Genomic DNA, 15,825 nt, shown 5'->3' with positions numbered 1-15,825 from the left:
ACTGCAATGCTGAACAGGACTAACAAGGCCTGGAAATCCTATCTGACACCACAACTGAAACGGAACTTGGCAGCTTAAACCAGCTAGGCCAACTGTCTGCTAAAGCAAAAATATCTACAGACTCCATAGGATATAAACAAGGGCCAGAATCTCCTAACACAATATTCAAAATGCTCCAGAGAGAAACCTGTTGCTCGGCATTCAAAGATGCAGGAAAGTTTCGACTCACACGGGAAAAGACCATCAACAGACTCCAGTGACAAGATGGTTTCACCAGACAGCAGAATGATTTCACAATGACTTTAAAGAAGTTATTATAGAAATTCTCCAAGAAGTGAGGGCAAACACTCCTGAAAAGAATGGAAAAAAATAGAAAGTCTCAGCAACTAAAGAACTGAATGGAAATTTTAGGAATGAAAATTTTAATAAGCAAAAGAAAAAACTCACTAGCCAATCACTAGAGCCAATCACTAGATTGGCTCACAAGAACAATGGAGGTGACAGAGGTTCAGTGAACTTAAGAGATGGATCAACAGAAATGACACAATCTAAACAAGAGACAAAAGACAAAGGGTTGAGGCCTGAATAAAGACCTCCTAGAAATTAAGACCCTCTCCCAAAGGCCCATAAAACAAAAGGAAAAAGTGGGGAGAGTTATGAAGACGCAGCTCTCAGGAAAAGAAGGAAATATGCTCAACTTCGCTCAGAATAAGAGAAATACAGACTAAAACTAATTGACCCAAGGAAGCGAAAGTAGCAGCTTATTTCCTCTTCACTTGTTTGGTCATGCTGCATGTTTCTCTGTCTTTTCATTTTGTTTAATTTACTGTGTTTGGGGTCTCCTTTCTGCAGGCCTGCAGGTCGTAATTCCTCTTAATCGTGGAGGCTGCCCCCCATGGTTGGGAATTTGCTGTGTAACACAGGGAGCTCACACCCGGTGCTCTGTGACTACCTAGAGGGGTGGGAAGTGGGAGGCAGGTCCATGAGGGAGGGGACATATGTACACCTATGGCTGATTCATGTTGATGTATGGCAGAGACCAACACAATATTGTAGCAATTGTCCGCCAATTAAAAATAAATCAAAAAACAAAAAACTAATTGATTTATCTCTTAACCATCAGGCTTAGAGGAGTCTAAAACATTGGCAACCTGTTTTGTTAGTGAGGCTATAAAGAAAGATAATGGCAGAACCCACAGATGGGAATCTGACACTATTTACCATAATTATAGGTGCATTTATTCTTTAATTCACAAATACCTTTTAGCTACCCAATCACAAATATGCCCATACATGTATTAAATGGCCCATGTGTGAAGTTATTCATTGCAGCTTAGTAGCAAAAAACTCTACATTCAAGTGTCCCTTAAAAAAGGTACTGATAAATAATACATCTACCCAATGAATAAAAAAGAATAAGGAAAATTACCACATTCTGATTTGGAAAGGTATCCAGGCTAAGTTGTTAATTTAAAAAAGCAAGGTGTAGACCAGTGTGTTTGGTCTGGTACCTTTTGAGTAAGAAAGGGAGAATAAGAATGCATAGTCATATGTGCTTATGTTGACACAGCAGAAGTGCTCAAACTTCTGTAAAGGGTCAGATAATAAATATTTTTGACTTCGTGGACCACACAGTCTCCACCATTGCAGCCCCAAAGTGGCCACAGATGGATGGATGTGTTCCAATAAAACTGTACTTACAAAATAAAGGCAGCTTGCTTGCAGGTTGCAACTTGCTGACAGCTAACATAAAGAAACTTCAAGGATAAATAAGAAACTAAAAAAACTTAGAGGAAACAGCATAGATGGGATAAAGATACATAAGTTGGACTCCAAAATTAAAAACTCATGGTGTTAAAGAAGAGCATCAGGAAAGTTCAAAGATAAACCGCAGAATGGGAGAAAATATCTGCAAATCATATCTGACAAGGGATTTGTCTCCAGATTAAATAAAGGATTTTTACAGCTCAATAGCAAGATGACAGATAACTCAAGTGAAGAAAAGGACAAAGGACCTGAACAGACATTTCCACAAAGATATTGTTGTTGAGTTGCCAGGTCGTGGCCAACTCTTTGCGACCCCGTGGACTGTAGCCCTCCAGCCTCCTCAGTACGAGGGATTTCCCAGGCAAGAATCTTTCTTCCCTGGTGGCTCAGACAGTAAAGAATCTGCCTACAATGAGGGAGACCTAGATTCAATCCCTGGGTAGGGAAGATCCCCTGGAGAAGGAAATGGCCACCCATTCCAGTATTCTTGCCTGGAGAATTCCATGGACAGAAAAGTCTGGTGGACTACAGTCCATGTGATTGCACAGAGTCGGATACAACTGAGTGACTAACACTTTCAGGCAAGAAAACTGGAGTGTGCTGCCATTTCTTTCTCCAGGAAATCTTCCTGACCCAGGGATCGAACCCATGTCTCCTGCATTGGCAGGCAGGTTCTTTACCACTGAGCCACCAGGGAAGCCCAAAGAAGCTACACAAATGGCCAATAAACACATGAAAAGACATTTGACATCCTTAGTCATCAGAGAAATGGAAAGCGAAATCAAAATGATATAACACTTCAACCTACTAGGATGACTGTAATTTTAAAAAGAGACAGAAAGTAACAAGTAAGGATGTAGTGAAACTGGAATGCTCATACATCGCTGATGGGAATGTAAAATGGTGTAACTGCTTTGGAAAAGATTTTTGGAAAGGCGTTCCTCAAAAGGTTAATGGATGCAATCCAAGTGCCCATCAATGGATGGAGAGATAAACAAAATCTGGTTTATCCATACAGAAGAATATTACTAAGCCTTAAAAATGAAGGAAATTCTGATATATGCTATAACATGGATGAACCTTGAGGACACTATGTTAAATGAAAAAAGCCAGCTCCCACACACAAAACCCTGTACAATTCCACTCACATAAGACATCGAGAGTATCAAATTCAGAGACAGAAAGTAGAATGGTGGTTACTAGTAACTGGGGAATGGGCGCATTGGAGAATCATGGTTTAATGGGTCCAGTGTTTCAGTTTTGTAAGGTGAAAAAGCACTGGAGATTGGTTACACAACAATATGAATGTACTTAACACTACTAAATGGTACACTGAGAAATGATTAAGATGGTCAACTTCATGATGTGCTTATTTATCACAATAAAAAACTTCTTAAAAGAACATTAGAGTTAACCATATGACCCAGAAATCCCATTGCTAGATATAAACCCAAGAGAAATTCAAAGATATGTCCACACAACAACTTGCAGCATTATTCACAACAGCCCAAACTGGAAACAGCCCCAACACCCGCTAACTGAAAAACGGGAAAATGCAATGTGGTATATCCACAGGACAGTAATAAAAAGACGATGAAGGACTGACTTATGCCACAACATGGATGAATCTGGAAAAGGCGGTTAAGTGAAAGAAGACAGTCACCAAAAACCTAGTATTATATGATTTCATTTATATGAATGAACAAACCTAGAGAGACAGTTATTATTCCTGGCCAGGCAGGAAAACAGAAGTGGTCATACCCTGAGCTGCTGTTGGCATTCACTTTTTTGATTCAGGTACCGGGTTACCCCAGTTACCATACAGTTAGTGAAAACTCATAGAACAGTACACAGGATTGTACCCTTTTCTGTATAGATTCTATACCTCAACTGAAAGAAACAATCAAGAGCTCTTCACTAAGCAGGGCTTTGTGCCTTCTCCTCACCTCCATTCTGGAGCACAGGACAAGGAACAGAGTTACGATGGAATTTCCAACCTCAAAACTTAGGGGAAAAAATTTATTTTTTACCAACTGCAGGAGTGTAACATGACCCTACAATGTGATTATTGTCCAAAGGATTTGAGTCTCCAGTCTTCATTATTTCAATATACACATTTCCTTCCATACTGAGGTTCTGATGTGTTTATCGCTGGGAGCAAGAAGGCAAAGACATGTGGGACTGACATTCACTGAGCACTTACTAAGTTCAGGGCACTCAGCTGGAATTTCTACGTACAGTTTTTTTTAAATGGGGCTCAGAGATGTTCTTTGCCCTCTGACACTCACATTGCCGGGCCCAGTGGAACACGATGATGGAACATATGTTGGCAAAGTTTCATCATGGATCTGTTTTGTCAGTTTTTACTCCAGAAGTCAGAAAGGCAATTTGCCTAAAGGACAACCTGCCTTTCATATATGTTCCTGGATGGTGAGATGAAAGGGAGGCAGCCATGGTCCTGCCAACCAGACTCAAAGTGCCTGGAGTACTCCTCCTGGGCAAGGCTCATCTCCCAGATGTTTAAATCAAGGTATCAGGATGGGTCTATCCAAAGTCACCTGTGTCAAACTTCATTTGAGATGAATCACAGGCCTCAAAGTAAAAGCTCAAAATATAAAGCTTTTAAAAGAACACAAAGAAGAGTAGCTCCAAGACCACAACCTGGAAATAGGCAAAGATTTCTTAGAGGGGACACAGAAGGCAACCTTAACAGGCAAAGATCCTCAATTACATTTAACCCAAACTAAAATTTTCTGCTCATCCAATATCACAAGTAGATGAATAAGCAAGTCACAGTATGAGACCAAATGTTCAGAAAATAAACTGACAAAACACTTGAATTTGGAACACATAAAGAACTCTTCTAATCCAATAATAAGATGACAATGCAATTAAATCAGTAAATGGGGACTTCCCTGCTGGTTGAGTGGTTAAAATGGCAGGCTCCCAGTGTGGGGGTGGGGTGGGGAGTGGGATGACGGTAAATAGCTTCAACAGACACCTCACAAAGGAAGGTATCTGCATGGCCAAACAGCACATGAAAAGGTGTTCAACATCACTGATCATCAAGGAAAGGTGACTTAAAACCACAATGAGAAACCACCACATTTTCCAACTGCTGCTGCTGCTGCTAAGTCACTTCAGTCGTGTCTGACTCTGTGCGACCCCAGAGACGGCAGCCCACAAGGCTCCCCCATCCCTGGGATTCTCCAGGCAAGAACACTGGAGTGGGTTGCCATTTCCTTCTCCAATGCATGAAAGTGAAAAGTGAAAGTGAAGTCGCTCAGTCATATCCGACTCTTAGCGACCCCATGGACTGCAGCCTACCAGGCTTTTCCGTCCATAGGATTTTCCAGGCAAGAGTACTGGAGTGGGGTGCTATTGCCTTCTCCGATTTCCCAACTAGCAGGGCCAAAATAGAAAAGCTCACTAGCACAAAGTGTTGTGAGCCGCCAGAACTCTGGTGGCTTCTGGTGCAAGGAATATAAAATGGTACCACTTTGAAAAAAAAAAAGTGTGGAAGTTTCTTACACCTACCCTTTGATCTGGAATCTGAGGCTTCCCTGGTGGCTCAGAGGGTAAAGAATCTGCCTGCAATGCAAGAGATTTGGGTTTGATCCCTGGGTTGGGAAGATCCCCCGGAGGAGGAAATGGCAACCCACTCCAGTATTCTTGCCTGGACAATCCCAGGGACAGAGGAGCCTGGTGGGCTACAGTCCATAGGGCCGCAAAGAGTCGGACAAGATTTAGCAACTGAACAACAACAACACCCTTTGATCCAGCCATTCCACTCCTAGGTATTTACCCCAAAGTAGTGACAACATTTGCCATCAAGAAGACCTATATACAAATGTCCACAGCAGCTCTATTTCACAAACTCAGAACAACCCAAATGCCCTTCAACAGGAGAATGGCTAAACCAATATTCATGCAGTGGAATAGCACTTGGCATTCTAAAGGAACAAACTACTGATAACATGCAACAATACAGATTGACAGATTGCAAAAATGTCATGCTGAGTAAAGGAAGTCAGATACTGAAGAGTACACACTGTCTCGGTCCATTTAACAAAACTCTAGAAAAGGCGGTTTAATTGCTAAGTCATGTCCAACTCTTGCCACCCCATGGACTGTAGTCTGCCAGGCTTCTCTGTCCATAGGATTCTCCAGGCAAGAATACAGGAGTGGGTTGCCATTTCCTTCTCCACTAGAAAAGGCAAATCTAAAGTGACAGCATAACAGTCATTATCTGGGGCCATGAATGGGAATGGAAAGGGGAATGAATGGGAGGGGATATGAGGGAACTCTCTGGGCAAATGGAAACTATATTTTGAGTGGCTTTGGTTACCTGGGTTTAGTCATTTCTCAAAGTTGTACAACTAAGATTTGCGCATTACAATGCATATACATTCTATACTGCTGCTGCTGCTGCTAAGTCGCTTCAGTCATGTCTGACTCTGTGCAACCCCATAGACGGCAGCCCACAAGGCTCCCCCATCCCTGGGATTCTCCAGGCAAGAACACTGGAGTGGGTTGCCATTTCCTTCTCCAATGCATGAAAGTGAAAAGTGAAAGTGAAGTCGCTCAGTCATGTCTGACTCTTCGAGACCCCATGGACTGCAGCCTACCGGGTTCCTCTGTCCATGGGATTTTCCAGGCAAGAGTACTGGAGTGGGGTGCCATTGCCTTCTCCGACATTCTATACTAAAAATGTTTAAAAGTGCAATCAAGGAAGGGGTGAGGGGAGGGTTGAGGTCAAGAAGAAAAGATGGCAGAATGTTAATAATTGTTGAAGCTGGGTAATGTACATGCTTGAAATTTACCATAATTAAAAACACTGAAGAGAAGAAAAAAAAATCTTCTATGTTGAATGCTCCTGCTTACCCCTCCACCACTGTGTCCAACTCTGCCTCCCCCTTGGGCTGCCCTCTCACAGATCCCAACTCCTGAGTGAACTCTGCTTCTTGCCAAGGGCCACAGCTCAAATCCTGTCTGCTCTACAACTCTCCACCACCAGCCAAGCCCCAGTAACCACCAGGCATTTCTGCCAAGCCCTGTCACACCCAAGAGCTCAAAACCTGTTCAAGGGACTGGGAAACAAGAAGTTTTCCAGCTTGCTTTGCAGAAATTCAGTCATCTCCCACCTGTACTATCTGCCCAAGATTTACATGGCACCTCTCTCAAAGCCTGATACTTAGGAGGCTTTAAAAGACAGTTATGGTTTGTATTCCAAAAACATGTAAATTGACTACTGGGAATTGAAAATGTGTTTTCCCTTGTAACAAATAATATACAGCCAGTAACACAGCAGGCCGGCCCCCAAATATCCATCTACCCACTGCACGTACTCCAGGCTCCCACAGCAATGCCTCAGTTCAGTGCTACCGGTGTGATGCTTTTCATCAGCCAGTTCACATGACTAGGAGTTGGGGAAAGTTCCAGGTTCAAGGCTGAGTCAGTAGCAGTAAAAGTGGTTCAAAAGGAAGGAGGGTCAGCGAAGGGCCCCCATGGGCAAGCCAGCAGCTAAATCTAGCTGAGGCCCAGCCAGGGGCTCATGTGCTGTGGTCCCTGGACATACAATCGTTGCTGCCTGAGCCAGTCAGGAGGGAGGGAGAGTGGAAAAAGGCTTCTGACTTACAACTGCATCTTTAATCTCCTACTGCACTTTCTTAAAATCACATTCATGTCACAGAAAATAAACATTATAGAAAATGTAGACAAACAACAAGAATTAGTATTCACAGCACACAGTCCAAACCACTGTTTCCAGTCCAGTGTGTCCAGAGTTCTTCCAGTCTCTTCTGTTTCATAGGTACCACCCAGGAGAAAGATTCAGATCCAGAAATGTGTCATTAGGATATCTCTTAGTTTTTAACAAAATCACAACCGCACTGTATCCAGGCCTGGCCACCATTTTTGACATGGTTTCTACAAGGAGTTACGTTGACTCCTTTTGGGAGTCCCTGACAGATCTTGCTTCATCTCAACAGGAGAAACCAAGTGTTGTCTGTGTCCACTGAGATTTAGTCTAAAAAGGAACCGGATGGATAATCCTAGGAAAGAGTCACAAAGAAAACTGCATCTGGTTCCCTGTCACTGAAGAGTTCACTGTCAGAACATCTAACATTAAGTCAGTAATCATGTAACCACAATTGTGTTACTTGCTAAGAAACAAAACCACAGTGTGCACACAATGAACAGACAGGGAGAGAAGGCCATGAAGGCTTCTCTGAAGACCTGAGATGTGAAGGCTGAATGGGTTTGGGACAGAGGAGGGCTGCCAGGTGGCAGAGGCTGCCAGGATACAGTGGCTTCTAAGCAGATGACATGGACTGGAATCCACCAAGACTGGCCCAACCTTGAAAGATCAGGTACAAAGCTGTTGACAGTAACTTGAATGAGAGAAGCCAATGCTTGGACCACGATGGTGGCAGGGGGCAGGCACAGAGAAGTGAAGTGGGTTTGAGAACCATTTGGAAGCAATAGGTTGGATTTGGCAATGAGGGACAGGGTGGAGTCGAGACTGATTCCTAGATTTCTGACTTGAACTGCTAAATTGATGATTTCATGCCCTTGCATTCTGCTGGAAATAGATGTGGCCAGTCTCCTGGGCAGGTACAGATGACACACATTCTAGAAAAAACACCGCCATGTGTCCCAGAGGTCTGTCTTCCTTTGAACTTTATGCATTTTCCAGAATAGTGAAGAAAGAGTGTGTACCAAATTCTTAGAAGTATTAAGACATCTTTAAGTCCATGGGGTTGCTAAGAGTCAGATACGACCGAGCAACTTCACTTTCACTTTTCACTTTCATGCACTGGAGAAGGAAATGGCAACCCACTCCAGTGTTCTTGCCTGAAGAATCCCAGGGACGGGAGAGCCTGGTGGGCTGCCGTCTATGGGGTCGCACAGAGTTGGACACGACTGAAGTGACTTAGCAGCAAGTCTTTTTCTCAAGCAGGAGCCAATGCACCTGTGGATTAAAGTTAGCAGAGAAACATGCAAACATTTCTAACAGAAGGAACAGCAAGCTATCTGAGTCAGGAGGAGCTAGGTTATGCTGCTACCTCAGACAAATCCCCCACATTTCAGGGGCTTAACTACCATCCTGAACACACAGCCTTCAAGTTTGTCCTGACAGAGGCAAAGAGAAATGGTGGTGGTGTATCATCTGACTCGGCTGCTTTCAAAGTGACACTTATTGACGCTGTTCACATTCCATTGGCCAGCGCTCACCACAAAAAGCCCAGCTAACTGCAGGGGAGACCAGGCAATGTGGAAACATCTATGGAAGCCTTGGGTACTCTCCATGCTACACAACGCATCAAGCTAATGAATTTATGAGTAACATCATGGAAGGTGAAGCAAGACACAACCCACATGAAGGGGAGTGAATGGAACTAGAGCTGGCCTTATTTTAAACCATTTTATGTTCTTTTTTGTTGCAAAAATTTCAATGTTACTGTTAGATACAAACTAATAGAATCACTACAGTATCATTTAATCAGAAGGAAAAAATAACCTTGTCTCCAATACCAGGGAAACCAGGAAAGAACCTAGAATGTCTCCTCCCATTGCTGGCACGAACCTGATGGTCCAAATATTTACATTTTATTTTCAAGGTCCACAGCAGCACAGTTAGGGGCCCCATGACTGGCATATATTATTACCAGTGACAATCCATTACATGAGATGATACATGGCTTGGCTTTCTCTTGGAAAAGCATGCCCTAGGAGACAACTTTCTAGCTGTTGGGCTATATTTTCATAATCCAAGTGGTACTCTCTTATCACTGTCAAAAAACCACCCCAAGTCTTAGGAACCTGACTAAATAAAAGCTTCTCTCTTGTTTATGGAAAATCCAAAAGTGGATGATCCTGGTCCAACAGCTGTCCTCAAAAGAGTGGTTCAGGGCTCCAGGTACCTTCCATCTCGTGCAACTGTCATCTTCTACAGTCAGCCTCCAAGGTCCCCATGAAGACCACAGAAAGGGATGAGAAAGTATGTGAAGATCTACATATAAGCCATGCCTTGACCGAAAGTGACAGACATCACTAATACTCACATTTCATTGGCCAAAGCTAGCTTTAAACATCCCATAATAGACTCAATGGGTGCCAGAAAACATAGTCCCCACTTCCCAGCAACAATGAGCAAAATCAATCTCCTGACCCCCCAGCTAGCTCTGCCACACTTCGTATCCTCCAAATGACTCTTGCCAGAACAAGGGAATCATGAAAGTCAAAAAACTAACTGGGAAACTGATGTCTTGGTCTTTGAATCAATGTCCAGGAAATGCAAGGATTTCCTGTTGCAGGTGGCAATACTGCTCCACGTTTAAAATCACTGTGAACATTGCTGAAGAAAAAAAATCAAAAGCAGGGCCCCTGAGTCAGGAAAGTAGTTTGCAAGTGGGGTTCAGAGTGGACAGAGGGTAGGCAGAGCCAGACACACCAAGAATGGGAAGCTCACCCAGTCCCTGGGCCTGAGCAAAGGGGCTGTTCTGTCATCTGAGCAGTTAATAGCTAACTCAAGACAGCTCCATTCCAGCATCTAGGTGTAGGTCCTTAGACTGGTCATTAACGAAACTAGCTGGAGAGGACACCTACATCAATAATACGGTGCATTCCCAGGAGATACAGGCATTGTGCTCTGCTGGGCCAGAGCTCAGTCTAAGAGTTCACACTATAAGTGCACCCAATGGCAGCATTGTCGGAGAACAGTTTTCCTGGTTGAAACATTTAGAAACCCTGAGACAGGGTTACCCAGGTTTCCTTTCTGCAGGATGTCTGAGTTTTCGGTATGTTCACAAGCACTGAGGACCCCCAGGAGGGAGGCTGCTCGGTGCAAACATACCCAATACAACAGTATGCCAGCCAAAGTCATGATCACGAATCCTGTTAGAGTACCGAAATGGGCACCGCAACAAAAGGCATCAAGGCATATCCAGAAGAAGGGGTTTCTCCTATAAAACAAAAAACCAGATATGCTTTTCTCTCCAAATCCTAGAAGTAATCAAGTGATGGATCCCCATTTGCTGAATTTGATAGTTTTACTGAACTTGAGACTCTCGTCTTTGAGGATGGATGTTAAAAAAAAACAAAACAAAAAAGGGTCCTTCTGTGGGTCAAAGGTACACAGAGATGACCACCACTTCTGTTAATGCAAAAAGAATGTCCCTCAAAAAGTTAAACACAGAATTACCATACTGTACCCAGCAATTTCATGTACAGGTATATACCCCAAAATGTGAAAGCAGAGACTTGAACAGAAATTTATCCACCTATGACAGCATCATTCACAAAACCCTAAGACATCATGCTAACTGAAATAAGGCAGACACAGAAAAACAAATACTGTATGAGTCCATTCACATGAGGCATCCAGAGCAGCCAAATTCATAGAGACAGACAGTAGGACAGGGCTTACCAGGGCCTGGGGGAGTGAGGAGTTGTGAGTTATTAAGCGGTGCAGAGATTCTGTTCAGGATGATGAAGAAGTTCTGGAGATGGATAGTGATGATAGCTGCACAGCAGGGCAACTGCGCTTAATGCTACTGAAATGCACACTGAAAAATGGTTAAAATGGCAAATTTCATGTTACATACACTTTGCCATAATTAAAAAAAAAACAAAAACAAAAGGCGATAAGGGCTTCCCTGGTGGCTCAGTGGTAAAGAATCTGCCTGCCAGTGCAGGAGATGCGGGTTTGACCCCTGGTGCAGGAAGAGCCTACATTCTGTGGAGCAACTAAGACGCTATTGAGCCTGTGTTCTAGAGTCCGGGAACTGCAACAACTGAAGCTCTAGACCCGTGCTCTCCACGACAAGAGGAGCCACCACAGTGAGAAGTCCATGCACTGCAACTAGAGAGTAGCTCCTACTTGCCACACCGAGAGAAAAGCACACAGCAACAAAGACTCAGCACAGCCAAAACTAAATAATTTTTTTAAAAAAAAGCCACTGAGATGCTCCTCAGCCCTCGTGGCCTGCAGTGGTTGTCTCTCAAAGCAGTGCCCACATGCGCCCTTGCAGGTTGATGGCTCTCCTGCAGCCCATCAAATCACCCAGGCACTGGTGACATATAACCTCTGTTTTCGACCCACAAAGGATTACAGAAAACTGCACAAGGAGACGGGAAACAGGATCCAAGCCAGCCTTGACTTGCTCTGACACAGGGGACAGAAGGGCTTCAATTTCACATCTATGATCTCCCCAAACACACTTAGGATAGTTGAGTAGTTCCCCTCTTCTACAAGCATTTTTCTAGAACAGCACCATGTGATGGGACCTTCCTCGATGAGGAAAACACTCTCCTCACTGTGTCTGTGGAGCACTCAAAATGTGGCAAATGCAAATGAGGAACTTTTATTTTATTGCATTTAAACTAACTTAAATGTAAAAAGCCACCTGTGGCTAGGGGCTAACATATCAGACAGCAAGGTTTTAGAAATTTTACAAAGAAGCCAAGTGACAGATTTGTATCTTTTGGGGGAGACACCAAAATGTTGTGTGAATGGCAGAGATTAGGAAGCCAGTGGAAGGTGGGAGGGCGGGGGCGTCTGTTTAAATCCATGAACCCATTTACTCGAGTTTTGTATACTGTTCGTCACACCTATGAGAAGAAATTATTAGTTATCGTGATGTATTGAAAAATAATTTTTCAAGACCAGGCCCAGGTCAACGAAAGGGGGTACATAATGAAGCTGAAAATTCTAGGCAATCAGGACCCAGAACAGGAAAAGGTCATGTGCTCTTTGTGTGGCTCTGGAATTGAAAGCCCAAGATCTCTGCCTGAATGAACCATCACACCCAACCCAACAGAAGCAGTTCTAGTAGTAGATGAGGCTTGTTTTTTACACACACCCCCCACACACACCACAGAGAAGCAAAGCCACTGCACGCCAATTTTCAGAGCACCAGCAGGCAGGAGGCTACAGTTGTGCCTAATGGTCAAAGGGACATTTAACCATTCAGAGAAGAGTCTGTTCAACTTCATTTTCAGAAGAGAATGAACAGAAGTTGAGAAAACCGAGTGGTTCCCAGTGAAGTGGGCTCCTGAACAACTTTTCTAAAAAAGATGCTGTGCTGAAGTCAACTCCGAGTGGTCAGAAAAGTCAAGGGAGCATTTTCAAAGGGCCCAGCTGCCACTTGTTTGAACAAGCCTGCTACCCTGCCCCCCTTCCATCTGGGGAGCATTTGCTCTGCAGAAAACAGATCCTGGCAAAGAATGAACGGTAATAAAGCTAGCTCACCACCTCATCAGCACAGTCTGGCCAGCACCTTAAAGACTCTCCATTTCCCTTCTCAGGTGCTTTTGGGTTTAGGGCAGGCATGGTGCTCCTGTCTGACCCATGGAGAAACCAAGGCACAGGCTCCCAGGTAAACTACTGTCTCACATGCAGTGTTTGTGAATGTCACCCAAGTGCCAGAGTCTTGTCACATAGCTTCTAAAGATTATGTAAGGAAAACAGCCAAGCAATAATCCGTTCTATACCTGGAGGAACTCATGCCAACCACAAGTACGGATTTAAGGCTGAGTGAGCTGAGGGTCCCATTCCAGCAATGGAGGAGATCCTGAAGCCAGGAACGCTTCAGAAAGAACAAAATACATCTGCCACACTGGTGGTACAGCACAGCTGTGATAAGTGTGCAAAAGAACACGGTGGGGCAGGGTACTTCCCTGGCTGTCCAGTCTTGAAGACTTCTCCTTTCAATGCAGGAGGTGCAGTGTTCAATCCCTAGTGGGGGAACTAAGACCCCACATGCCTCATGGCCAAAAAATCAAAACATAAAACAGAAACCATATTGTAATAAATTCAATAAAGACTTTAAAAATGGTCCACACCAAAAAAATCTTAAAAAAAAAAAAAAAAAAGAACAGGGGGATAGTTCCAAGAGATGCACCTCTACCCCCACTGTAACATCGATTTCCATTCTTGGCTGCAAAATGGAATCACCTGGGAAGCATTCAACAATCCTGAGGCCTCAGGTTCCGCTGTCATTAGTCTGGGCAACAGTAGTTTGTAAAGCTCCCCCAAGGGATTCTAATGTGGAGCCAGGGTTGGGACCCATAGAAGGGAGAAAGTAAGAGTAGAATACGTAGTGGGAAGGGGGACTCGGCCTCGTCTGGGTCATAGGCTATTTCTTGGATCATCTGATGTTTAAGAAAACTGAAGAATAAAGAAATATAAATGCCAGGGGTCTCTGTTTTTTATCTGTAAAAGGGTGCAATGCCCCCTACTCTCCCCTCCCCAAAAGGTAGGACGGTCCTGTCAGGGGGTGCTAGGATAGGGAGGAGCTGGTGCTATGGCGGCGCGAGTGCTAAGGAAAGTTGGGAGGAGTGGGGTGGGAGAGAGGGGGGACCCGCCTCACCTGCGTCGTAGAAGGCGTCGAGCACGGCCGTCTCCCCGAAGTCGAGCTCCCCGAAGGGTACAGAGGTGAGGTGGGCGCCCTCAGCCTCGCAGGCCCGCAGCAGGCACTGGCGCGCCCCCGCCTCGGGGCCGCCCTGGGGGCTCTCGCTGCGCACGTATACTGCCCGCAGCGCCCGCCGCGGCCCACCCGCGCCCCCGCCCTCGCCTCCGACCCCCGCGCCCTCGGCCGACCCCTCGGGCTCCGGCGGGCCCGGCGGCCCCGCCACGCCCTCGCCCACCGGCGGCAGCTGGCACTGGGGGGGCTCGGCTGCCGCCCCGACCGCCCCCGCCGGGGTCGCCCCGCCGCCGCTCTCCATGTGGCCGCCGGGCGCGCCCTTCCTGGTCCCACCTCGGCGCGAGCGGCCGGCGGCGGCACCTGCTCCCGGGACGCGGGAAGGGAGTTGGGGGGACCCAGCGCCCGCCGGTGGCCCCGCGACGGACAGGTGACGGCGAGGCCCCTGGGTCGCACGCGGAAACTCCTGCCCCGCAGCCCCCGAGCGCCCTTTGAAGGCTCTGGCGGGAGGCGGGAGGCTGGAGGCAGGGGCGGGGACGTCAGGGCCCTCGGAAGGCGGGGGGAGGTCTGGGAAGGGCGGCGGGGCAGGAGCCCGCCGGGCGCCCCCTGCCGCGTCCCCCGGGCAGTGCTCTGAGAAGGGCGGATTCACGAACTGCAGATTTTGTTGTTTATTGCCATCGCTCCAGCCTTCGGGGTCCCGATTTTTTCCCTCGAAACAATTTGAGGCTTTTCAAACAGACTAAAAAAAGCTCTTTCAAAGCGCCGGTTGGATGTCAATATTCAACTCCAAACTAAATACAGATATAGTTTTAACTCAGAATCGAGATGAGAAGATGCTTATTTAAAACACGACTGATTTTGTACTGCGTGTCCCCAGATGTGGAGAGCAGGGCCCTTCTGAGCCCATGCCCTGGAGGCTGCTCGTCCTGACTCTCACTGTGACCTTGACAAAAGCACCATGATGCACCAGCATCAAAGTCTGTTGGCCTATAGACCATTTCTAGTCACAGTATTGCTTCCGTTCTACGCTTTGGCTGTGAGGCATGTGGGATCTTAGCTTGCCAACCAAGGATTGAACCTTGCACCTCCTGCACTGGAAGGTGAAGTCTTAACCACTGAACCACCAGGGAAATCCCTTAGTAACAACTTATTGAAATATAATTCACAAACCATCCAATTAATCCATTTAAATGGTTTTTAGTTTATTCTCAGAGTTGAGCAGCCATCACCATACTCAGTTTTAGAACATTTTCAGCACACCCCCCAAAACCCAAGTCCCCATTATCAGTCTCTTTCCACCTTCCCCAATACCCTTCAGCCCCAGGCAGCCACTAATCTACTTTCTGTCTCTGTATATTTGGCTATTCTGGACATTTCACATAAATAGAATCATACACATTGTGGATAAAGCTTTTCATTTGCTTTGGGTATATACCTAGGAATGGGATTTCTGGATCACATGGCAACTCCATATTTAAGCTTTGGAGAAACTACCACTGCTTTTCAGTGTGGTTCCATGGTTTTATATTTCCATCAGCAGTGGACAAGAATGCCAACTTCTCCACACTCTCACCAACACTTGTTATTATCTTTTTGATTCCTGGGAATGAAGTGATAGCCCACTGTGAATTGG

At 45.5% G+C, this 15,825-nt stretch overlaps 1 protein-coding gene across 1 annotated transcript in view; it reads right to left on the bottom strand.

Moving 5' to 3' along the window:
• The window catches only part of MAP3K15 (mitogen-activated protein kinase kinase kinase 15), a 145,113-nt gene extending 130,617 nt beyond the window's left edge, over positions 1 to 14,496 (bottom strand). The window contains exon 1 of the mRNA XM_010822151.4: positions 14,142 to 14,496. Coding sequence (XP_010820453.2) covers positions 14,142 to 14,496 — 355 coding nt within the window. The remainder of the gene's footprint in view (positions 1 to 14,141) is intronic.
• Between the last annotated feature and the right edge of the window lie 1,329 nt (positions 14,497 to 15,825).

This window comes from Bos taurus, chromosome X (assembly GCF_002263795.3).
Source record: "Bos taurus isolate L1 Dominette 01449 registration number 42190680 breed Hereford chromosome X, ARS-UCD2.0, whole genome shotgun sequence".
NCBI lineage: Eukaryota > Metazoa > Chordata > Mammalia > Artiodactyla > Bovidae > Bos > Bos taurus.
This window is presented reverse-complemented; position numbering and strand designations above follow the sequence as displayed.